At 39.9% G+C, this 24,704-nt stretch overlaps 3 protein-coding genes across 4 annotated transcripts; all 3 read right to left on the bottom strand.

Moving 5' to 3' along the window:
* Positions 1 to 190: 190 nt before the first annotated feature.
* frmd8 (FERM domain containing 8) lies at positions 191 to 12,024 on the bottom strand. Its single transcript, XM_040049830.1, has 11 exons — positions 11,582 to 12,024; positions 10,254 to 10,351; positions 9,956 to 10,123; positions 9,738 to 9,839; positions 8,421 to 8,479; positions 7,934 to 8,100; positions 5,827 to 6,042; positions 5,623 to 5,746; positions 5,378 to 5,527; positions 3,196 to 3,424; positions 191 to 3,044 (listed from the first exon to the last, which is right to left on the bottom strand). Exons 2-11 carry the CDS (start codon positions 10,342 to 10,344, stop codon positions 2,935 to 2,937), a joined length of 1,416 nt encoding a protein of 471 aa, XP_039905764.1. The 5' UTR covers positions 10,345 to 10,351; positions 11,582 to 12,024; the 3' UTR covers positions 191 to 2,934.
* Positions 12,025 to 13,448: 1,424 nt separating this feature from the next.
* On the bottom strand, positions 13,449 to 18,393 carry rom1a (retinal outer segment membrane protein 1a). 2 transcript variants are annotated; one of them, XM_040049833.1, is made up of 5 exons: positions 18,291 to 18,393; positions 17,803 to 18,039; positions 14,826 to 15,256; positions 14,444 to 14,690; positions 13,449 to 14,310 (listed from the first exon to the last, which is right to left on the bottom strand). In XM_040049833.1, exons 2-5 carry the CDS (start codon positions 17,950 to 17,952, stop codon positions 14,101 to 14,103), a joined length of 1,038 nt encoding a protein of 345 aa, XP_039905767.1. In that variant the 5' UTR covers positions 17,953 to 18,039; positions 18,291 to 18,393; the 3' UTR covers positions 13,449 to 14,100. The 2 variants fall into 2 exon arrangements, with proteins under 2 accessions (XP_039905767.1, XP_039905769.1); XM_040049835.1 differs by lacking the exon at positions 18,291 to 18,393 and adding an exon at positions 18,114 to 18,249.
* A 2,169-nt stretch (positions 18,394 to 20,562) lies between these two features.
* Positions 20,563 to 23,690, bottom strand: si:dkey-273o13.3. Its single transcript, XM_040049850.1, has 4 exons — positions 23,238 to 23,690; positions 23,083 to 23,149; positions 22,875 to 22,979; positions 20,563 to 21,594 (listed from the first exon to the last, which is right to left on the bottom strand). Exons 1-4 carry the CDS (start codon positions 23,339 to 23,341, stop codon positions 20,752 to 20,754), a joined length of 1,119 nt encoding a protein of 372 aa, XP_039905784.1. The 5' UTR covers positions 23,342 to 23,690; the 3' UTR covers positions 20,563 to 20,751.
* Between the last annotated feature and the right edge of the window lie 1,014 nt (positions 23,691 to 24,704).

The raw sequence follows: 24,704 nt of genomic DNA on the forward strand, positions 1-24,704 counted from the left end.
TAAAGTGCTTAGATTGAAGGAATCTTCAATTTGTTTTTTGGTTGTAGGGAAAAATTAAATGACACCAAAATGGATTAAATGTGTATGATAAAATTAACATACAGCCCTGATTATACTGCAATCTGTGATCATAGCAAATCCTACAGTGTTGAAATCAAGAAAAACACAAAAATGTTAATCCCTTGAGTGCTCAGAGGAAAAAAACACTTTTATTATAAGATTTAAAATGTGACAAAAGTATATTGTATCATGAACATAAAAATCATAGAGGAATAATAATCTGGGATATAGTTCAGGTATTTGAAAATCATTTGTATAAACAGAAAATCAGAGGTTTTAGGTGCATGTTAAATCATTTCCACAGGAGCACTCACCAAGCTTTCTACAGATATATATCAACTCTTATCATACCTGCCATATATTAAAACATAAACATTTAACAATGAACTTATTTCCTCAAACAATTTGAAATGGATCTAGTTAAGATGGCCACTCAACTAAGAAATTTACATTTACCATTTACAACTGCAAGTGTTAAAGTAAAACAAAATGCCACAGAAATACTGATGAGAAGTTTGCATGAAGTTATGTTATTAAATCATATGCAGCATAACATGTTGGTTAAAATATGGCTTTAGTACACTTAAGCAGCAGCACTGAGGAAGGAATATTTGATGACAGATATGTTCAGAAAAACGGGGCCACTTTGCATCATCCCATAATTTTAATGAAGGCCGAGCTGACAACCGAGAGGAATTACAGTACACCGTTCAACATCCGCCATCCAGTTACTCAAATATACTCACATCAGATAACATAAAGGAAATACATCATTTTAAACCATAGCAATACCACAACTGTCCATTTTCTGGTTTCAATGCACCAAAACAGTAATTTATATGCCAACTTAGTAGAAACAAAAAAGGCACTTTAAGCTTCTGTAAAGTGTTTGAGACTTATTTCTTCATTCACATATACAAACACTGGCAAGTACATGAAAACAAACCAAAAGAAAGTAAAAATGTTCTCTCATAAAAGCTAACAAACAATACAAAACAAATCTCCTGCTGTAAAATGTTTAGAAACAGTGTATTAGTATTAACAAGTGCAGCATCACATGATGTGTAGACTGTCGGAATGCCTATTCTACAACGTGACATGCATAGTGTTTGTTCGCAACAACATACTGAGCTGCTGGCGTTAGTATACAGACAGCAGCTGATACACAAGTCGAAGCATAGAAAAGTAAGAACATTCTGCCGTTTGCGTGCTGAGGAGAGTCGGGAAGAATAGACCGCATGTGCCGCCACATCTCCAACGAGGGCACGTGTTCAAGTGGAAGGCGCTATTACAGAGATGTGGAGACAGAAACTGCCTCCGTTAGCATTAGGGTGGGGTTCAGAGTGACACTCGGGGGACTCTGCCAAGTGCTGGAGGCTAAAATCTGTCTCTGCAGCGTTAAGGTAGCATACACTTGGTTGCAGCATGTCAGGCAGGCTTGCTTTGGTGGAAAGACTTAAGATTTTTAACAGTGTGGCCACAACTTGGTCCTTGTTTTGTGTTCAGAACACACAGCCGCTCTCTAGTCACAACTGGGTCAACAGACTGGGTAGCTTTTGGAGATAAAGTGAAGCAGAAATTGTTTTAATGCTATATAAATCTAATAATCTAGTAATGAAATTCTTCGCATTGTCGTAAAGCTGAAAACGAGGCCTTTTTTCCCCAATGATGTCAACAGTGACCGTGTTTGCAGAAAACAACACCATTAGTTTCTTTAATGTCTACACTTTCAATTTACCTTCTGTCATGTCAGAAGTTGCACAAGAACAGTATTGCATCAGTTTTCTTGCTCATCGGGTACAACAGTCAGGTTAGACTGTGTGCCGAGAGATCGCTTGTACTAATCGTCCATGCTTTGAAATTTAACATTTGAATACAAGCATGGTGCGGCAGTGCTGGATGATCTTTAGATGAATATATTTTTTCCTGCACAGGTTCTACAGTTTTATAGCTTTAATTCGATTCTTTTATTAGTGCAAATCCATTTAAACACTTGATACTGTGACCACAGAGTTGCAGCTTTAACAAGAAGTTTTAAAACTCACATTTTTTAAAAGCAGGTCGGTCGTGCCACCTCTTTCAAACTAGCTGCAGATATCGCTTAATATTGACTTTGTCAAAAACTCCTGTACTTACAAAAGTCCTCCACAACACAGCCAATGTGCTCCCATAAGGATTGTTTATGGTCAGGATAGCCGGACGCGAAACGTTTCTACTTTTTCTGAAGTGGCTTCACCCTTTCTAGAGATCAAGGCACTGGCAGTTTGAAAAAAGCAGAATAGCGGAAATGCACCCTTAGATAGTCCCCTGAAAAATGTTTGTCATGCTGACTGTTGCCGTTTGTGGTATCGCTTAAAAGTCTGAAGTGGAGTTACGAAAGCTTTAAATATTCTTAATGCTCAATCCCCGATAAGATGAGTAGAGGTAATGCAGTGGTTATACTCATTTGAGGTGCAACATGTTTGAATAATAGCAGTAAATCCGCTTCCAGAGGGCTGCAGAAAGGTCAAAAACAGTTATTGACTGGAGTCACTGTTTGAAGATTATTATAAGGCTCGTCTCACACTTATTCGTCATATGATCTTTACAGTAGGCTGTTTAAGGAACAGCCACTTCAGTTGAACCTTGGAAGCATAGCTGCTAGATCTTTTTTTCACATTACTGTACTCGCTTAATGTACACAACTTCAGAAGATAAATATTGTCACTCACACTTGGATCGCTGTCATTTGGTCCTTTACATGTTCACATATTAGCAGATAAGTGTCTCAAGCTCAAAGTAAGTCTCTCCGTTTTTTTTGTTTTGTTTTAAATCTCAGTGTAAAATGTTCAGATTTGGTCTCCGAGAGGATCGGGTCAGATCTGATGGGCGACTTTAACCCTGCTCCAGACTCTCTGTTTGCACTGCAGAGTACGACACTGCAGACGCCTGTCGGGCGAAGAAAGACGCAGCTCTCTTGGGCTTCAAGCGTTTGATTTCTTTTCCTAAAAAAAAAAAAAAAAAAAAAACAAGCAAAAAAAACAAAAACACAAAAATGAACAAAGGCTGAAAAAAAATCTCTGACATTGTGAAACGGCACAGAAGGAGCTACCTCCAGAAAGGATAACGGTGCTGTTAAACAAGTTTGGCCCTCACCGTCATCGACGTAGCTGATGGTGTTGAGCGACTGGACTCGGCTGCACACAACGCTGCCTTGCCTGTGCAGCATCCCGCGCCTTCCGCCACGCCCATTCTTGCTCCTTTCTTCCTGTCCGCCGGGCTGCTGTGACAAACTCACCTCGCCGTCCATCTCGGCTGCAGCTGCCCCCTCGGACGCAGACTTAAGCTCCACGCAGAACTCGATGAAGCCGCTCATGAGCTCCGCCTTGTTGGAGGCGGGGAAGAAAAAAAAATCATAACTGAGTCTGCTGTAGTCTGCTGTTTAATGGCCTATTACAGAACCCAGACATCCTAAGACTTAGGGGTGGGGGATCTAATATCACGATAGAAGTGACTACTTCACCACAATATAGTGCATTTTCTGTAAATTCAGTGAATAGTTTATATAATCGCCACACGTAAAGTACAAATTCTTTTTTACACTTAAATTAATTAATAAAAAATGAACAGTACTCATTCATACGTGATTATTTTTGTGCTTTTATGTATAACATCTTGACATATGTTTGACATATGACACTTTTCAATATCAAATGACTAAAGACCCAACATAAAATACTCACAAAATATATGAAATGCAAATGCACATTAAAAACGATATAAGGCTATTAAACACTTTAAACAAAATAAATATGGGTCTTATGTGGCACCATCCTTTGTGGCACATACTAGATGACCCTCACACAGTCCCCATGACTCGAGAGCCTCCCTGAGGGCTCTGGCTAACATTTCCCCTGCATGGTCCTCAGGAAAACAGCACGTCTGCAAACACTGACTGCAGTGTGTCCGGTCTCGGATGAAGTGCACTGTGCATACATTTGATGCTGCAGTCTAGCATGACACACTGTAGATTTCCTCCAATGTTTTGGCCCGACACTCATAATATAAATGAGGCAACTGGACTTGTGTGAAGTGTTTTCGGCTGGACATGTCAAGTGTTTTGACCAATTTAGAAATCCCTGTTTCTCGACATTCTAAGTTAGGACCGTGTCTTTACAGATAAAAGTTGCAATAGCTGCAAAAGCAATAATTATCTCCTTCCATCTTTGTGATGTTCTAACACTTGACTCCGTTTTATTTTGAGCACCTAACAGTTCTTTTTTTGCTTCTCATTCGTGAACCCTCTCCATACTCTTTCGTGTGATCCTTGCGTAGGTGCTAGAACAGGTTTGTTTTGTCGGAGTCTGTGGTGGGGACTGGTTTGTGGTATAATTTTGCAAAGTATAGTTTTCTGGTCCATGTCAGGCTTTTTACAACACAACTATGTATATGCTACAGAAGTAGCCCCTCGTTTAGGAACGAGCTCTTTGATTTGTTTTGCAGTAAACAGTGTGCGTGTGACAGCACAAAATAAACAACAGTATAATATGAAACAACAGGCATTTTAATTCCATCTTCCGATATATTTCGCCATATCCTACAGCCCTACTAAGGTTTAGAGCCTGGTGATTGTGGTAACAATGCTTTTACTATTAGGTAACAACTTTTTGGTGCCACGTTCATCGAATGAGGACGATAAACCTGAAGCACAAAAATGACTTGATATTTTTTAGGCTTCAGCACCTATATCAATTGTAACACTCATCTAAACATAAATATGCACAGCTGCTTCATTCAATCCTGGAAATCTCACAAACAGCAGGTGCTCTTGACAAGTGACTGATCTTTTGTCCAAGTTGAAAACATCTCATTTGAAACTGCGTCAGAGGACTACAGCTGACAGCCATAAGACATGCTTGAATAGAGCAAAGAAAGTGGAGATATTCACACCATATTATTTTTTTAATTTCATAAAAAGTTTTCAAACAGCTGGCGTCAGTAGTTGAGCACAGAGGATAGTGGATAGAGGCTTTCTCCAAATGGGCGTAGGCTTCTCCCTTAAAGATAGGGTGAGGAGTTCAGGGCTCAGAGTTGAGCTGCTACTCCACTGTATTAAAAGGAGCCAGCTGACAAGGATGTCTACTAGAAACTGAGATATTCTGAGCATGTCCTACCAAGAAGATTCCCCAAGGCCTGGGAATGCCTCAGTGTTCCCCTTGGGTGAGCTGAAGGAGGTAGCGAGGGGAACACAAAGGAGGTTTGGACTTCTCTGCTAAGGCTGCTGCCACAATGCCTCAGCCCTGGATGAGCAGATGGATGGATGGAAAAAGTTTCTTACCTGTTTTGAGTAGATCTTTAACAACTTGTTGACAGGAGTGCCGTCTTCATCTCCGTCAAACTCCAGCCACAGGATGTGTGAATCCCCCTCCTCCTCGGGGTAGCTGTGGTCCCAGGAGAGCTCACTAAAGCGCAGGCCAAGCAGCACGTGCTGCGGGAAAACATTTCCAAAACAGGAACAGAAACAGAGTGAGAACCACAGCAAGTGTGGCTGCTGTTTTACAAAAGGTGTGAATCACTGCTCACCTTCTCTTTGACATCCATCACATAAACACCTTCCAGGCAGATCCCGATGTTGACAGCTTTACGTTTTCCCCTTTGCAGGATCCCCTGCGCTGGTTTGTCAATCTCCCCAAAGAAGAAAGCGCACCTGTTTTCACATTTAAAGTTAATCATTTGCCTTCTGTGGAAAATTACAATGCAAAAATGTGTCATTATGCTACATCATACCCATAATAAGGCAGCGTGTGACAAGTGTTGAGGTACTGGTGTAGGAGCTGCGTGGGCTCGGGAGAGCTTCCAGCAGATGTGCAGATCTTACTGTACTCCTTAAAAAGGTTCTGCTCCAGCCCGACCTGACGGCTTGACTTCCCTCGCAAAGTAGAGAACAAGCCTCCACTCCCCATGGTGACATGTGCAGGCAGATAAGAAGACAGCTTCTTCTCCCTGTGGAAAACAGAGGACAGAGGTTTGCATCGGATCTGTGAAGCATTTTCTCTCGTCTGCTCCTCTTTCCTAATTTACCCAACTGTCAATCTTTCTTCCTTTCATGTTGGTCTCATTTAAATGTTCTTCGCAGCGCGTCTTACTGTGACTTTTTGTGAGACCAAAGGACAAAATGCACTCATCTCCCAATTAAATTGTCTAGAGTGTAGCTCTAGTTTTTGACCTTTCCTCCTTAAATGCTACCACTCACATTCTTAGATAAACACGCTGCTTAAGTGCAAGAGGACTACTTCCTTTACAGAATCTATTTCATATAATTATGTAGAAATCTTCTGATGAGAGCATCTATATTTAAAATAACCCATAAACATGCCTCAAAGAATTGCCCGGCTTTGTCTCGTCATCGCCCATCATAGGAATCTATTTTGTTCTACAGTTAAAGTGAATGTTTTATGTAGAGGACAAAGCAAGTATCTCGTCTCATTTTTAAACTGGTTGGGGTGCAGCATTATTGTTTATGTTCATGCAGTAAGAACATCGGATTATCTGTCGTAGTATAAAACTTATGGATCAGTCAGTAAATTGCTTTGAAACAGCAGGCAGGAAGTTCAGACACCAGATAAAAACACACAGTAGGATTTTGCAACTCCATAAGCAAAGACTTCCTGAAAAAGTCTATAAATATGCATGTTTTTGTGTAGCTGTGGGTGCCTGTAAGATGCTTCTAAGAGTAGATAGGTTACACTGATAATAATATACCTAATGCTGTATTGTATGTGCAGTGTCAATTTTTAGTACTTCACTTGCACAGAGAAGAAACCAATGATGAATGTTGTCATTAGAAATGCCTTATCCCACCTGCACACCAACAAGTACTTAGAAAAACACTGCAGTGTTCAGGCAACTGTTAATATAAAAAAAGGCTTCTCAAACAAAAGGACGACTGACCTTATTCACAGTATCTGTGTACCTTTTACAGGACTGCATCACATTGTCATAGACTGTAGTGAAGCACTCAAAGCTACTCAGTCTATCAGATCCCTAATTGAGGAATATGCAGGCTGTGGGAAATGGTTTGGGTGGTGCTTTTTACATTGTTTATTTTTTCTACTACATTAGGCTGTGCAGTAGAAAGGAATCATCTCAGAGTCTGACAGATTTATGAAAGGCAGATCGACCATTTCTTTATAAATAAATGGAAGAGAGATACTGTTTCATTTTGCATAAACTGCAAAGTCTGTGTGAACGTGTATGAGCACATTCTCTAAGTGCAAGAGTAAACATACACAGAGCAGAATACTGGGAAAAACTTAGTCAGATTAAGCAAGGATTACTTTTCTGAAATGGCACGCAACTGGCTCACTTTCACAGATATGTATTAACCTCACTGACTCTGCGGTTTCCTTCTCTTCCATCTATGCTTTAAGAAATGTGTTTTAAAAAAAATGAATCCCACTAAATTATGAAGGCCTTAAGCAAAAATTATTTTAACTACTTTAGGTGGAGGGTACATAATGTGAATAAGGCAATGACTGAATGTTGCCAGACCACTAACAAAACACATAAAATAAACATCAGTAGGGTCTGGGGACCGATTTCTTCCTTTTCTATTATGTAAAGAGGAAGATATAACTGAAGTAGGAAGAAGCAATTGCTTTCAAATTGTCATTGTCCTGTAGATAAATGACTGAAACTGACAAAATCTAACCATTCCTTAAGCTTGTAGCTCACAACTTACCCCCCCCAAAGCTACAATTTCGGACCCAGAAGCACAACTGATATAAGAATTAAGACATATCGGCCAATACTTTTTTCTTTCAGGCACATGAAACATAAACAAATTCCCCCTAGCATCATCATGTGTAGTTATTTATGAGCAGTTGCTTCTCACCTTATAGTTGTAGTAAACTGTTGGCTGTCCAGACTAGTTCCCTCATCGAGAGCAATAGACAAAGCTCCAAGACTAGTCCAATGCTCAGGGTCGCAGGGGTATCGACCGGTGAGGATGTTGCTCCTGGCTTCCTCATAAAGAAGTCGCAACACTCCCTCCTCTTGTATCTGCACAGGAGTGAGACAGTAACTCCCAGTAAGCACATTAAATTTGAAACTGAAAAAGAGTTTTTGTCTAATTAAGTCAAAATTTGTATTTAATTTAACTTCGTTTGATTTGATTTGACATAATATTATGAGTCGTCAACTTTAATTTGCTGCTATGTTTGTAACACAAGGAAACACTGTTAGTTTTAACAAGCCATGTGAAGTCAATAAATTAGACAAAACCTTCAGAAAAATGAAATGCAGACCTCTGTTACCCCTGGAGTATAACACCGTTTCCACCATTCTAAGATTAGTTTAAGTTGTAGCAGAGTTAAGAATACCTGCAGCTCTTTAGATTTCGGATAAAACACACTGCGCCTGTACTGGAGACATGGTTCATCTGTAAAAAGGCAGAGGACAATCATGCTTTACTGTTTCGCGAAGTATTCAAGTCCACATTGGATGACAATCAGCCTCATCATCCAGTGTGGAGGAGTGAGGGTAGAAAGACAATGTGAGTCCCCTCAAGCCCACTCTGCTGTGGCTCACAGTCCTGTGCCGTGGGTGGAATTTACTCCACAGGAAAAGTAACAGCTTTTAAGGGATTATACAATACCTGTGTGATACTTTTTATGCTTTATTAGTGGAAAGCTGTCACTGTAGACTAAAAGCACCTGCCACACTGCGAACGTGTGGGCTGATCGTCTCTGAGGGGGAGATTTCAGGACAAAAAAACAAACAGGAAAAGAAACAAAAAACAGCAGACTGAGTCAGTGCTTCTTACCCCACTTGCAACTCTTTTAAAATGTGCTGTACTTAACACAAGCAGTAACTAACTGTAAAAACTTTTGCTATTCTGTTCTGCATAACACATGCTAAGGGATGCTAATGATTTAGCTCATGAGAACTGCTGTAATCCTAAAAGGATCACATAATCTCTCAAAGTGTGGAATATAACGTCTGTTTTTCTCTTCCTCCAAATGCTTGTTCCATATTTACTTTGATTTTCTACCTGTTTCAGTTGTTTCTTTTCCTGTTCAACAACAGCAGTTCATGTCAATGCCTCCTTTTCCATGTTTCTCTTTTATCACATCCAAGCAAACCTGACAGCCCTTTTATCCATTATTTACCTCAAGTAAGCCAGCAACCACCATTAACGTATAAGTAAGCTAGAAATAAAGAGGAAACAGCTGCAGAAAAAGAAACAAGCTGTTGTCAGCACGTAAAAATGCTTTGTTTGGAGGCAGAAAACCAGGCTGGTGACAGAAGTCAGCTTAAGGCAAACAGAGAGTGCCAATTACTAGACTGGACTGATGTTTACGTGCAGCTCATTGGTAACTACAGTGTATTAGAAACTATAGAATAACATTCTTCAGTCTGTAGAAGATTGCAGCTGTTTAATTGTAAGATTTATGGCAACAAGAGGGCATACTCCGTAAGCAAAAAGCTTTACTTTATCTTATTAGGAAGGATTTACAAGAATAATCTACCACTCAGCAGCAGAAGCCATTATCTTTCCTTTCATCTCTTTGTACACTGCAACACCCTTTTCCTGTACAAAGTTCGAGTCATGCTTTCATTACAGAAACTAGATTTCTTGCGTTGACAGCTTTTCTTTAGTCCAGTGTTTGGTGGCGCACGCAAGTCAAAACTCTGACCTTGTGAAATGTCTTCCTCTGAAGCCTCGGTGAAGCGATACAGCAAGTCGTGCCACTGCCGACACAACTTGTACGGTTGATGCCTCGTCTTTAACTGCAGTTCTGAAGATAGGGAGTGAGGAAAAAAGTTATACAGAAGCATGTTTTACTCGTATCAAGTGATATCACATAATACAGTTAAGTGATAGAAATATGAGGAGGAGGGTTGGGGTTCTAACCGAGCAGTGGAGAGCAAAGCCAGAAGGCAAAAACATCCTGTACAGACTCAGGAGTATGGAGAGCTTCACGAACGTTGCGGCCCAGCTCTTGCACGGTGACAGTGCCGAGCCCTTCTAGAGTTAAGTGTACTGCACTGTCACCAAACAAGTATATAAGCACATCTTGAGCTGTGTGAACAAACATAATTTAAAAAAAAGCAAAGAGATTAATAACAAAAACAATAATAATAATAGATTAACTACTTTGGGGGTTTTTTGCACGATAAAATAATCTGGATGAGACTGTTTGACATCGTACCACGAGATAGTGTTGCAGAGGAAGCCACACTTCCTCTTAGCGAGTGATCATCTGATGAATCTGGAGGAAAACTGCACTCATCTCCTTCCATCTCTAATCTGAAATGAAAACACCAAAAATTCAGATGAGTAACAACACAGACTCACGACAAGATTCTTTACAGGGAGGAGCAATGCAACGGGAAGGGATGGCTAGAAATGTACCCAAGTGTCTGATGGGTGAGACAAAACAATCACCAGGTGTGAAAATCAAAACAATACTGTAAACTGCACTTGAGGAACACAAACACGTCGCAGTTGAACACAGAAGTGGCAACAGAGGCAGCACACCTGCAATATATTACAGTCCCACTCCCAACCCAAATGGACTCTCAAGTTATTCATCAACAGTATACTAAAAGGAAATGCCAGCAAAGCGGTGTAGGCGTGTGTGCTGCTTATACTGACATTCTTACACATGTGTGTAATAGCTTGGGAATAGCCACATAATATATCTCTAAACAAAGCAGTACAGCTAAGTAACCTCTTCAGAGATAACTAGACCAGCAGGAATTCAATTCAATTTTATTTATATAGCGCCAAATCACAAGAACAGTCGCCTCAAGGAGCTTTATATTGTAAGGTAGACCCTACAATAATAGGGGGTGCATCTTTATCACTTTATTCCACTTGGTGCTCTTTCTATTATATTTTGTTCAAAACAAAAGTCAGGGTTCAATACATAACCCAGCGCCACCTCGTGTTTTTAACCCGAGAATGATCCTATACGATCACTACATCCCAGTCAGTCGACTGCTGACCTCACCCTGTTCAACTGCAGTGCTCCGTGAGCACCAACATGTAACTGTTACGGTTTTTAACGTGGCTTCGAACATTTCTAGAACAGCCTTCATACCGTTACAGAGAGACAACAAACACGGGCGTCGTTGAAACGGGCAACATCTCGCCGCCCGTGGATAAAACAATAGCTAGCTCCTCAGTTTTAACGGGGCTACCCCAAACTCAGCCGGGGATTAAATTTGTGTGACATTATAGAGAATAACTCAACACACAAAAAGTGAATTACGTAGACTAGTATCTAAAAGGCAGTTGAAAACACCACGCTAGCTAAATAAGCTAGGCATCGGAAATATTACCAACACTGGACGTCACTGCGATCATTTTAGACGTGTTAATGCTCTTCATTTATCTGCCAGTAGGAAACAATTTAGATGCCGAAGCTATCTGGCCCATTGGCTAACTTTGTGTGTGTTTTGTTTAACAGAGTGACCCACTATTAATAGCAAGTGATGAAACTACTATGTTCCAATGTCTCTGTTGTCCACCTACCTGCCAGTTCCTGTAAGTTTCCGTCCACTCGCTTCTCTCGATGGGATCCTGTTGATTTTGTAAATACTGTGGCCAAGTACACCAACTAATTAAAAACCCGCTGTTATTGCCCTCGCCACAGCTTCCCAGCTACCCTGAACTAGCTCTTCTAGCAGCTGCAACAGTTTCAAATTGTGCGACTCCCGAACGACTTGATTATTCTAACCCGTTCCTCATTACTTGGGTGTGACAGCCAAGCTAGAAGATTTTTTTAACCACAGCAATTCAAATATTTCTAAATTAAACAGTCGCGGAGGCAATTGGAAGCGAATATCCATACATGTTCCATCTGGAGGTAGTTTGAAAGTTCACTGACTGACATAGAGTGTGCACTTTGAAGTCGTTCACATGAGATCGGGTCAAAAATATTTGATCCTCAGAATGACGGGGAAAAATGAGGCGAACGTCAGAGAGTGCGTCGTCCCGTCACGTGACTGAAACGTAATCGCAGCTGTACTTCAGCAGGCACCGGATTAATTCTGTTTATCTGCTGACTGTCATTAAGTTTACCTGCGAAAAACAGATTACAGCCACGGTAATACAATCGATTTCACGCAGTCACAGCTTCAGACGTCCTCATGAATCAACTTTGATCTGATACAGTCTCAACCCATGTCTCACAAAGTGGTATTTATTGGATTGCATTTACTCACAGTTTAATATCACCCATTGTATTTCCCCATATTTATAGACTTCTTAAATTGTATGTGTATATATCCTTGGCAGTATATTGACCTGTTATTTAAGTTTAATGCACCATGTCAGGGAGTATTGCCATAATTATGTTATCCTTGCATAATGACAATAAAGAGTCATGAATCTTTTCAACAGATTTAAAAACAGTGACTCTAAATATACACCGACCAGGCATAACATTATGACCACCTGCCTAAAGTTGTGTTTGTCACATGTCACCCTTTTGCTGACCCATGGAGGCATGGACTCCACTAGACCCCTGGAGGTGTGCTGTGGTATCTGGCACCCAGATGTTAGCAACAGATCCTTTAAGTCCTGTAAGGTGCGACATGGGGCCTTCATGGATCGAACTTGTTTGCCCTGAACGTCATACAGATGCTCAACTGGATTGAGACCCGGGGAACTGATCAAACCTTATCAAACTCTCTCAAATCCTTACATTCGCACAATTTCCCTGCTTCTAATACATCAACTTTGAGGACAAAATGTTCACTTGCTCCCTAATTTATCCCACACAATAACTCTTGCCAAGATGAATAGATAATCAATTATGCCTGATAGGTGTAAATAACATGATGGAAATACTGCAATTTGTAATGTGCAAAAAAGGTATGTATGTAAACAGTAAAGGGATTTTTTTTTAATAAACTGCCTTGTACAGTTTTAGGGAAATGCATTACATTACATATTGGCATGCCTATATAACTTTGTGTTTGAATGATTATCTCTCAGCTTTACCAGTCTTCCCTTTTACCAGCCTCAGTATTATTATTTTTCACCTTTTCAAATTTGTATAAGGAGACAAAGCCTTCATATGGTGCACCGTTCATCTGCCAGCCACCTGACGCAGGCGTCTAACTGCAAAGGCAGCAGGCTGGGTATTAACTAATGGGATTTGGCAGCTAAGGTGTCAGAACAGAGGACACACTCGATGGCTTTCACTGCATTACTGACAACGATTAATCAGCCTTTGTAATCTGATTCCTTTCACTGAGTGAGAGAAGAGAGGTGAGGAGAAAGTGCTATCTCACAGCCACTGTCATGGAAGGTGACAAGTGAAGTATTTTAATGTCTCTGCGTGCTGTATTTACATCACAAAGAAAATAAGAAAACAACTCCACTCCATGAGACATTTAGTAACCTCAAACTTTAATAAGTCATCTTTTATATATTATTGTCATAATCCTGTTGCGCAGCAGAGCATTGTGCCTCATGTCTCTCTACAGTCAGCTTTACATCTTCCACAAAATATATAATTTTTGTACACTTGCTCTTCGATTAATGTTTATCCTCTGATTGATGGGTGACTGCTTTATTGCGTTTGAGACAAACAAGTCTTGTGAGTGTGTAATTATAATCCAAACCACTTTCAAAAGCAATATTGGTAATTGCATATATTTGTAGGACTGTAAACAAACAATCAAGGATTTGTTAATCTTGTGCAGTGAATAACAGGCAAAATAAAAGTGATAGACAATAAAAAAAGTTCTCATTATTTTAAGCATCTTATTCATTTTAAGGAGTACAAGTGTCTGAAAACTGGATTAATCATAGCTGCTATGGGTACATTTACTGGCAATAAAGACACCAAGATAGAATTTGACTGGGAATTAGAGTAGATGGGTGGATGGTCATCTGACAATAAAAAAAACAAAAACACTATCCCTAAATTTGTGAAATTCACAGAAATTTGTTATTTGTGTTCTTTTTTAAAAATTGAAATCATTCCTTAGATGCCGTCTTGTACAAGTTATTTACACGTGATGTTTGATGTAAAATGTGGTTTAGGTGGGAGTTGTTGTGGCTGCAGCACTCCCTTCTTCGACCTGGTTTTTGAGCAAGAGGAACTTCAGCACAGGGTCGACATACTCCATGATGGTTTCTTTCACTCCCTTCTCTAGCAAGTACCCTTCTGTCTCGATTTCAGTGTTTTCCTTTCCTGCCACTGCCTCCATGGCGGTCTGCAGGAGGCGCAAACTCACCAGCACAGAGCCCTGCAAAAGTGAGAGCGATTGGGGAGCAAGTTAGACAAGGGTAAGATCTTTAAAACCCAGTGTTGTATGTCTCACATTTTATAAATTACAAGGTCACTGTGGCACCACAATCTCTGCCTGAAATCAAGCTTACCTGTAAGAGGAAGATTGACAGAACTCCAGCCCCAATTGTGTTCATCAGCCCCATGTAGTAGTTGACCAGAGCCTCTCTGCACCCCCGGAGGTAGATGTTGAGCTCCTCGGTTTGGTAATCATAGTTATAGTGAGCTGAATTGTTGGTAAGCTGATACTGCATGCACGGCCGTGGAGAACTGGGGTTACAGCAACTGAACGGGACTCCGTCTACCAAGTAACGGCCATCCACGTTGCTCTTGATGCGGCTATAGAAACAAATGAGGGATTACTAACACTGTTACCACATGATTGTTTTCTTTAGTCACACTTTTTCAATCCAAACTCTTTCATTTTTTAAGAATATGCACAAATGTGAAACCCACTACCCTCCAGCCCCTTACTCTTTCACTTCCTTAGAGCTGAAATCAAGGTAGCGGTTGCTGATCCACTGGACCTCAAACCAATCCCTGAAGTCATTGTTCCCACAACACTGAAACTCCATCTGCAGACGATCGATGTTCTGCTTCTGGAAGCAGCGGCCTGGTGTGTCTGTATCCTTGTAGAAGCGGATGCCATTCCTCAGGCCAGCCTTTAGAGAAGACTCCAGACTGCCCTTCATTGCGTAGCTCATGATGACAGCTAGCAGCATGAGCACGGTGAAGAAGCAAGAGACGGCAAAGTAGGGCTTCAAGAAGTTCTTCCAGCGAGGGAATCGCCCAGCGTCCAGGGCATCCTGACAGATCTTTGATGCAAAGTAGTTGATGCCCAAGGAGGCGAGACCAACAATCATGAGGGTGTTCGGCACAATATGAATGTCTTGGTTATCCATTACCTGAAAGTGAGTCACACAGCAATGTGTGGAATATTAAACCATTCAGATTTATTTCAATAATTATGCAGAACAAATAAACAAAATTAGTGAAGTATGAAATTCTATGAAAATCGCACTCACCAGCCACTTTGTGAGGTACACCTGTTCAACTACTTGTTAACAAAAATACCTAAGTAACCAGTCACATGGCAACAACTCAGTTCATTTAGGCATGTAGACATGGTCAAGATGACTTGCTCAAGTTCAAATTGAGCATCAGAAGAAAGGTGACTTAAGTGACTTGGCTGTTGGTGCCTGGTCTGAGTATTTCAGAAACTGCTGATATACTGGGGGGGTGTTCTACACAACCATGACTGAAGATTGCTTGTAGCCAGTGAGCTTCAGCTCACACTGAAAATGTCTCTGTGATACTAAAGGTTTAAGTAGAAAGGCCTGACTACCTCAATCCGATAGGTAAGGAATGGTAACTGAAAAAAGAACACTCGTTACAAACAGGGTATGCAGAAGAGCATCTCTGAGTGCACAACACATTTAAGCAATGGGCTACAGCAGCAGAAGACCACATCAGGTACCCCTCCTGTCAGCTAAGAACAGGAAATTGCGGCTACAATTTGCATGGCCTCTGCAAAATTGAACACTAGAAGACTAGAAAAATGTTGGTCGGGTGAGTCTCATTTTCTGCCTTGTATCAATGATTTACTTTGTTGTTTTGGGATTGTAATGATGTGGGGATATTTTCTTGGCACACTTTGGGCCCCTCAGTACCAACTGAGCATGGTTTAAACCCCAAAGCTTACATGCTCCTGACCATGTCCATCCCTTTATAATCACAGTGTACCCATCTTCTGACGGCTGTGGCCTTGTACAGGACAACACACCATGTCACAAAGCTTAGATAATCCCAAACTGGTTTCTTGAACATGATAATGTTCACTGTCCACAAACAGTCTCCACAGCCACCAAATCTTAATCTGGCACCTTTGGGAGTGATGCAACACCAAAATTCAAGTCATGGATGTGCAGCCAAAAAAATCTGCAATAACTGTGTGATGCTATCATGTCAATATGGACCAAGCTCTCTAAGGAATGTTTCCAGCACCATGTTGAAACTTTGCTATGAATAATTAAGTCAGTTCTTAAAAGCAAAAAGCAGTTGTGTCAGGTGAATGTCTAATAAAATGTCCAGAGAGCTTATGTTCACAGCCATAAACATAATTGCATGTATATGTAAACTTTTTAACCAATTTTTCTCCTCTAATAAGTCAGACTGTTCTTCTCCAATGCCTACTATTTTGAATATATAGACACTAATGCGGAGAGTACAGTCCTGAAATGAAAGTTAACATTTTTGACATCACAACATGCGTTGATGAGGCTTAGAAGGCTTAAAAGGATTCCACCTTTATTTATGAAGAGACGTCAATTTGTAAATGTGCTGTCATTACTGTCATTACTGTCAGATGCTAAATGTCATAATGAAGAACTAGACCAGAATGTATGAGCCACAAGCAGCTGGGGCTTAAACGTATCGTTCAAGGATACCTGTCGTACATTTAGTAACTCAGAACTCAGTTTGTTATCCACTTCTACCACACAGAACAGACACAAACACCGCAACTGCATGAAATTGCAGCCACTTCCCTTTTAAATATGGTAGTGAGGTTCTACTGAATGCTGCACTATTTGTCTTTGGTTTGTCTTTGGTAAACCAATGTGATTCCAATGGAACATGTTTGTAGAACACATTTCCTGAAGCTATATGTCAAGCATACTAACATCTGCAGAGATTCATTTTGGTAAAATGGAAATTTAAAAAAATAGTTTAATTTTGAAAACACAACAAAGTCTTGTGTTCAGTCAAACGTTCTCTGATGATGGGATTAAACCTTTAATGTAATCTACATAATAAGATAATATTTTCTTTGCGTTTTTCAATCATTCCAAGCGTGTGTTATAATAAAACTGATCATACAAAGCTATGGTGACAGCTTTAAGTAGCAGTAGGGATTAGGGTAATTAAGACTGACGGAGCCTAATTTATGAAATGATGAGTCAGGATCCAAAGTGGGTCACAGGTGTGTTGATTGCCGATTAGCACGGAGATTTCATTTATCCTCTAAGACTTTTTCCTTTTGCATTTTCCCTGAAAATCTAGTGTCTACAGTTAAAACCCAACACAGAAGGCATTTGTTGAGTGTACTCAGGAATATTCACACCTGGTATTATAGCGTATAATCAGATTCTTCAGGCAATTAAATATATCGTCCCTGATATTTAATGCACAATTTGATGTGAGATTAGAAATATTAGCACTTAGTGGTTTATTATTTGACATTATTTGTAATAGTTGTCATTGCAGACAACAATAATTTTAATGACTTTCTTCCCATTACACACAGTTACAGTAACTATGCATACTCTTAATACTACATTTCATGCAAATAGTAGTTACCCAGTAGTAATTTTCAGGCATCCTACACGACAAAAATGGGTAAATTCAAAAAGTATAAGAAAGTATTCACTCTAGGAGGTCAAATTTTAAGTACCTCTGCCCTCCTGCGGAGCTCCGTCTTGAGGATGCACCCCAGGGTGAAGGTCGTGGCCCCAGCAACTGTGGCACACCATGACAGGATCCACAGTCCCTGGGCTAGCTTCACCCTTTTCTGAAAGGGGAACTTCATCTTCATCACCACCATGGTTGCAGCGGGGGAATCTTACCAGGTCTCACTGGGGGGTAGGGGAAGGAGAGCGACGAGGCCGCGGGGGACGATGCTGTGCTCTGGCTGTGAGAGAGGAGAAGAGATGAGAGGGAGGACTCCAAAGGCTTAAAGATGAAGACGGCAGAACTGAAACACACCTGCATAAACAGTGTGAGGACAGTTCAGACACAAAACAGTAGTTTTGTGAGAAACAAACAACCAAACTAAGAAGTAGAGAGGTTAGCAGAAAGTCCCTGGAAACTTCTGAGTTTTAGAGCTTTACATCACAAGTGGTGCATCTTCAATTAAACTGATGTTGGTGGGTCAAATTTTACCTTATTTTTTCCTAAAAGATTCTGAAAAAAAGTCCAGTTATCTCCAGCAACCACTGTGTACCGTCCAATGTGCCACACAGTGGATTTGGCACACTGGATTTGGTAAACCTGGATGCAGGGGGGCGTCTTACCACTAATACCTACCTATCCTATTAAACTGGTTTGTGGATCCAGGCCATTGTCTGCTCAGCATCTGTCACTCATACAGAGGGACATGGATGACAAGCCAAATTGAAATTGACAGGGAGGTATTATTAATACACAAGTCATTATCTGTGTAATGCAGACACTTGGGACACATCTACTGGAAAAAATTACAAATACAAGAAAATTACATGAGATTTAAAAAAATATTTAGACAAATAGGTCTAAATATTTATTTCCATTTTCAATTTGCCATTATGTAGAAGTCTACAGGTTGAGAAACAGTCAAAGTCCTCTATTGGACCCAGAGTCACTGGCTCTCAACTCTGTGTAGTAATATATGAGGGGAAGAGTAGCCAACTCTCATTACTGCCTGACTAATACTCTGAATCCAAGTAGCATGGTCCCAAGGTGGCAAACATTCTCACCTCCTCATCCATACTGGTACCAATTTTCCATTAATATTTCTGGTCAATATGGCCTCTTTCATTTGCTCTGACTTTGCAGAACTCCTCTTATATGTAAGCAAACAAATCTACAATGAATATTTGTCTCCACCTTCTTAATCAGAACATGTATACAGTGAGATGATGATTTATTACAGTTCACAAAAGGCATCTGAAAGTGTATCACTACTGTTGTACTAATTTTGGTATCAATCCAGGAACAAGTAAATACAGGGTAAGTATTGACATTTTTGCTTTCCACAATTATTAGTCAGTGCAACAAAACACACCTTTCAGCTTTTCTTGTATTTTGAAACTGGAATTTTTGGAGACCTGGAATGTAAACGTGCTTTTCTTTAAAATGTGATGTAGGCCATAAATAAAATAGATGTGACAGCAATGCTATAAGTTTCAGACGTTTTTCATGTTTAAGGTGTATCTATAGATTTTTTTCATTTCCAAAAAATAATTTTTTAACTCAATTCAGTGGATTACATCACTTAGATAATAAAAACAAAGTATCCACGCTGTCATGCTAGTATTGAATTTTTACTTCTTTTTTTTTTTTTTTACTTTGCTCTGCTCTACCAATAACTACCGTACTGGTCCATGAAAAGCGCTATATAAATCCAATCCATTATTATTATTACTACAGCTATAGCCTGTACATGCTTATAGTTATAGTATATTCATAATATACCTTAATACTGTGTACATTGTAACATACCTATAATAGATCTATATTCTGTAATATATCTATATTATTGCTAAAGCACTTTCTGGATGGATGCAAACTGCATTCCGTTGCCTTGTACTTGTGACATGTACAATGACACTAAAGTTGAATTCTATTCTATTCTATTCACAGCTGAAACTGTGTCTCACTGTTTTGTTTTGGGTTTGTTTTTTTCATTTCAGTTAGATGTGACATGGACAGAGACACAACTGTAAAATCTGTTCATTTGAAAGCTTTTATTTTGGCAGGATATTGTAATATGAGGAAAACAGCAAACACAAGATAATTTTCACATTTTAAAAGCTATAGCAATACCATATTTATAAGTATATATATATTATCAGTAGCATGTAAGGCAAGCCTATCATAATTAAATTTTACTATAAACTGAAAGGAAATCAGGTTCAATATGATCTTTTTAACTGTTTTAAATTGTGCTTGATGTTGTTTATAGCATTCAAGAGTATCTAACAGTAGCTAGCTATGTAAATAAGTATAACTTATATGATGACTTTTTAAAATTCTGCAATGATGAAAAAAGAAAAGGAACTGCACTAATCAGCCACAACATTAAAACCACCTGCCTAACATTGTGTATGTCCTCCTTTAGCCACAAAACCACATTTGACCTGTCAGAGTATGAACTGTGGCTATTTTGTTGTTTCAGCAGTGGAACCTTTGGCTCATGTGGGCTCTGTGGTGGAGCCTTGGAGGCCCACCTGTCAGTGGTTTTGGCTGACCATTCTATTTGTATCTATGCAACAAAAATACACATTTACATTTTACAATGAATTAATCAGTTTATCTAAGCTGTACAGGATTTTCCAAGTAGTGGAAAATATATAGTATATAGTATAGTATAATATAGTATTCATCAACCAACAATCACTTTCAGCAAATGCCAGCTATAATAATTTAAAGCTAGAAACTCATCGCTTTTATTGAATACACCAATTGGACAGTAGGAAAGTTTATCAAAGTAAATCCATAAAATCTACTTTTCAAATTCAGAAATTAAATTACATCAAACATCAAATTAATGTGGCTGAATCCATAAACCACTAAAACGAGCTTATTCATTAAACTTGCTACTACAGCTACATTAAATTAGGATTTTAGTGCAGTCATGTTACTGTCACAGCTTTGTTCGCTCTCCTTTCAGCACCTCATCTGGAATCCCTCCTATCCAGCCATGTACTTCAGCCCTGTCCTGCTCTCTTCCCTCTGTAGTGTAAGAATCACATATGAAGTGGTTTAGCATCCGCTCGGCTGACTGCAGGCTGGCCAAGCTGCTTTCTGCCTCTGACATACTGCTATCTATTGGCCTCCGAATAACCCTGTGGTTGCTTGTGTTCCAATGATGAATGATCTCATTATCTAAATCCTCAGTAGCTTCATTCCCTCGATGGCGGAGGTCCATCATGGCCTCTGTGCCTCTCAGCTCTTTTTGCATGTGATGGCATGCCAGAGGAATTTCCTCCAGGCTTGCTGACCGGATAAGAATGGCAGATCCATGATTTGGACTAGAGGACCTGTAACTTCCCTCACCTGTAATGTCATCAGAAAGATTCTTCATGCCAGAAGGGCGAGAACTAGTTTGTGGTGCAGGTAAATTGTCACTGTGGGAGGTGAACTGAAGATGAGGTATTTGCAGTGGGCGTGGAGAGTGTCGTCTGGGAATTTCCTCACTTCCTGACTCGCTGTCTCTGTCCAGGTCTGCTTCCCGGTGTCTCCAGGTCTGACCCCTGTTTGATCCTGTCAGTATAAGCCGTGGGGTCTCTTCTCCCACTTCAGACCAGTCAGATTCCTCCTCCTCTGGGACTGACCCTAGAGGTTGCTCCTGCCCAGCAGCTTTAACCTTTCCATAATTATCGTTGTCCATAAACTGAACTGGAGGGGGAGCGATTGGGAGAACCACCTGATTAATGGTATCATCTGACTGAAAATGATGGTTGTTTTTGTGTATTGCAGAAGTCACCTGAAATGAGAAGAGAAACTGATCAGTTCAATGGAATTTGGAAATAATAAATACGAAATATGATTGAAAGAAAAACAAAGGTTTTGTATGAACAAAATTATACTAATGCCGAGTGCTACACTGTCCTCTAAACTATTTAAGACATAGGAAAAACATATTTATACTTCATACTGTATGAAAAGACTAATATAGCCTGCATGTCATGTGGACTCTGAAACCTCAAATTTGACATATTGGTCAATATCATCTTCACAGACATCAGAAATCACAAGGGATGAATGGATCCGACTGAGAAACCAACGACACTCCACATACATATGCATTGTGTCAATCACAAGCTAGAAACACCATAAATCATGTGGTTTGTCATCTATTTAACAAACTTACAACTAGAATATCAAATTATTATTGGGGTATTGAATTCAGTGGGAATTTAGGTATTTTTCCATAAACGGTAAATGGACTGGTTCTTATATCTAGCACTTTTCTACTCTGTCCGAGCACTCAAAGCTCTTTATACAGCTAATCCATTCACCCAATCACACCAGCACTTCTAAGCTTAAGTGCTAAGTATCTAACACTCAGATGGATATATCGGAGAGCAACATGGGGTTAGTATCTTGCCCAAGGATATTTGGCATGCAGAATGGAGCAGCCTGGAATCGAACCACCAACCTTCTGGTTAGTGGCTGAGACGCCCTGCCACCTGAGCAATAAGCCATTCCTGATATCAAGAGTGCTGCGGGCCTGCTTAAAAATCAAGAATTCCAGGGCTACCGAATCATAAATCTCACTCTAATCAAAATACAAGAAAGAGTGATGCATTTGAAAACTGTATTCAAAAAACATAAACTACACAGGCTGTTGGTTATAAATTGCTAATCCTACTCAGACACAAGTGTTTAGGCCAGTGTGTGACCCACTTGCCTCTGGGACACAAACTTCAATACCAGAGTGGTACATTTAGGTGAGAGTAATTATTAATATCACAAACTAACCCCCCACCCCCTTGTTACCAGTTTAAATTTATTTTTTATATAATGAAATACATTTATATAAATATCTAACTGTATGTGACTAGAAAGTAATTTCAAAATGAATTTATTTTATTACTGCAGCTCACTTGCAGCACCTAGAGATATTTTCCACACTGATCTAAACAATCAGATTTTTTTTCTGCAACCTTAGCAACCGCTACTTTGATATTTGCAAGGAATGCCAGAATTAAATGTTACTAATATTTTCCAGACCTAGAAATGAAAGAATACCAAAGAGCTTACACTGAACACTTCGCCAGAGTTGGCAAATTTCACATTACCAAGCTGCTGTGTCAGCTCTGAAATACGACAGTTCAACCTTTGTCGTTCTTCTTCCATATTTTGAGTCTGAAACAGAAGGAAAATGGGGGAACAAGATGTAATAGCTCACATATATGTTTATAGTAATGGATGTCTTACATCAGATGTACAGCCATGCTTGCTTTCTCACCACTGAGTGAAGCTTTTGCTCCAGAACATTATTAGTCTGCTGTGTGGACGAGCAGTTATCATGTAGTCTGAAATAAGGCAGAGACAGACTTACTCAGCAAACATTATAACAGTTATCACTATTTGCAGTTAGTCTCTGGAAAAGGCATTCTTCACCTCTTAAACCTCTCCGTGAGGTTGCTGAGCTCTGTGCGTGTCCTCTGAAGTTCTGCCTCCAACAGCTTTTGGCTACTCATGAATTCCTCTCCCAAACACTCCATCCTTACAGCTGTCTTCAGCAAACTGTGGTGCAGACCTTCATTTTGTTCCTGTATTATCCTATAATACAGACAGACAAAAAGCAAGAGTTGTCAAGCTTTGAGCCATTTATTTTTAAATCGTTGTTTTTCTTTTTAAATGAACAGTTCCATATTTTCTATGTTACATATCCAAATACCCAAACACCCAAACGAATAACATTACACTTACATGATTCTACCCAGCTCCTCTTTCTTCTCCTGCATTGAAGTAATAAATACATAAATTAATGTTTTTTAAAAAAGCGTTCAACGGGTACTCTGTTAAAGGCCTAAAGTGAAAAATGAAATGAAATGAAAGATGAACACAGAATAGTTAGTTATAATTAGTCTAGGATGTCAAATTGATTGCTATTAGTTTGTATTTAGTAGCTAATCTATTGTTCTGTAACTAATCTATTGTTCTTTAACACGTGAACGTCATTTGCAGATCTATTGTCTGCCATGACGTGTAAGCTGTTGCCCAAATCAATATGAACGGAAATTAGATGAACATCATTACATAACCAGATAATAAAAAACATAAAACACAGGCAGCCATGTGATCCTGGTAGTTACTTGTATGTATGCACATCATAATAGAAAACATTTTCAGTGAGTATAATAATGCCATACTTGTTGTAATGATGGGCCAATGAAACTTGTTCGTTCCTCTTCGTGGCTGCTGGGGTTGCTTGTTGTTGTCATGGAAGACTCTGGTTTAATGGAAAGAGGCTCCGTCTTCCTGTGTGCCGGTGGACTGCCAGCAGAATGCCCCTTCAAATGAGTGTGGTGGTCATCATGGTCAAGATCATTGTTTCTTGAGTGGTGCTGGTTGGGATGTGATTCATGGTGGTGATGACCTGATCTGTAGTGGTCTCCATGTTGTATGCAATGGCCTGGATTGTGCTGGTCTCCATGATGCTGATGGTGATGAGATTCCCTATGTTGATCTTCATGGTGATGATGGCCTGAACTATCAACATCATCATGATGATGATCTAGACTGTGGTGGTCATGTTGATGGTGAATGTTCAAAATATGATGGTCACGGTGACGATAGTGATGCTCTGGACTGTGATGGTCTCCATGATGACGATGATGGTCTGAAAAGTGGTGGTCTCTATGATGATGGTGATGATGATCTTGACTGTGGCGGTCTCCATGATGATGATGATGGGGATGCCCCAGATTGCGGTGGTCTCCATGATGCTGATGCACTGGACTGTGGTGGTCCCCATGATGATGTTGGTGTTCTGGGCTATTGTGGTCCCCATGGTGATGGTGATGGTTTGGTCTGTGGTGGCCCCCATGGTGATGGTGATGGTCTTGGCTATGGTGATCTCCG

This window comes from Simochromis diagramma, unplaced genomic scaffold (assembly GCF_900408965.1).
Source record: "Simochromis diagramma unplaced genomic scaffold, fSimDia1.1 OVJJ01000050.1, whole genome shotgun sequence".
Taxonomy (NCBI): domain Eukaryota; kingdom Metazoa; phylum Chordata; class Actinopteri; order Cichliformes; family Cichlidae; genus Simochromis; species Simochromis diagramma.

Bases quoted from the DNA above. Each gene is read 5' to 3' on its own strand.
- frmd8 (XM_040049830.1), bottom strand. From the start codon at position 10,344: ATGGAAGGAGATGAGTGCAGTTTTCCTCCAGATTCATCAGATGATCAC. The intron at 10,124-10,253 runs GTACGATGTCAA...TTGTTCACACAG, and splicing joins CTCTGCAACACTATCTCGTG to CTCAAGATGTGCTTATATAC. The intron at 5,747-5,826 runs GTATGATGTAGC...ATGTGAAAACAG, and splicing joins CACACGCTGCCTTATTATGG to GTGCGCTTTCTTCTTTGGGG.
- si:dkey-273o13.3 (XM_040049850.1), bottom strand. From the start codon at position 23,341: ATGGAGTGTTTGGGAGAGGAATTCATGAGTAGCCAAAAGCTGTTGGAG. The intron at 23,150-23,237 runs GTGAAGAATGCC...GCCTTATTTCAG, and splicing joins CTCACGGAGAGGTTTAAGAG to ACTACATGATAACTGCTCGT. The intron at 22,980-23,082 runs GTGAGAAAGCAA...CTTCTGTTTCAG, and splicing joins AGCAAAAGCTTCACTCAGTG to ACTCAAAATATGGAAGAAGA.
- rom1a (XM_040049833.1), bottom strand. From the start codon at position 17,952: ATGGTGGTGATGAAGATGAAGTTCCCCTTTCAGAAAAGGGTGAAGCTA. The intron at 15,257-17,802 runs GTACTTAAAATT...ACTCACTTTCAG, and splicing joins AGCTCCGCAGGAGGGCAGAG to GTAATGGATAACCAAGACAT. The intron at 14,691-14,825 runs GTAAGGGGCTGG...TTGTTTCTATAG, and splicing joins AGCTCTAAGGAAGTGAAAGA to CCGCATCAAGAGCAACGTGG.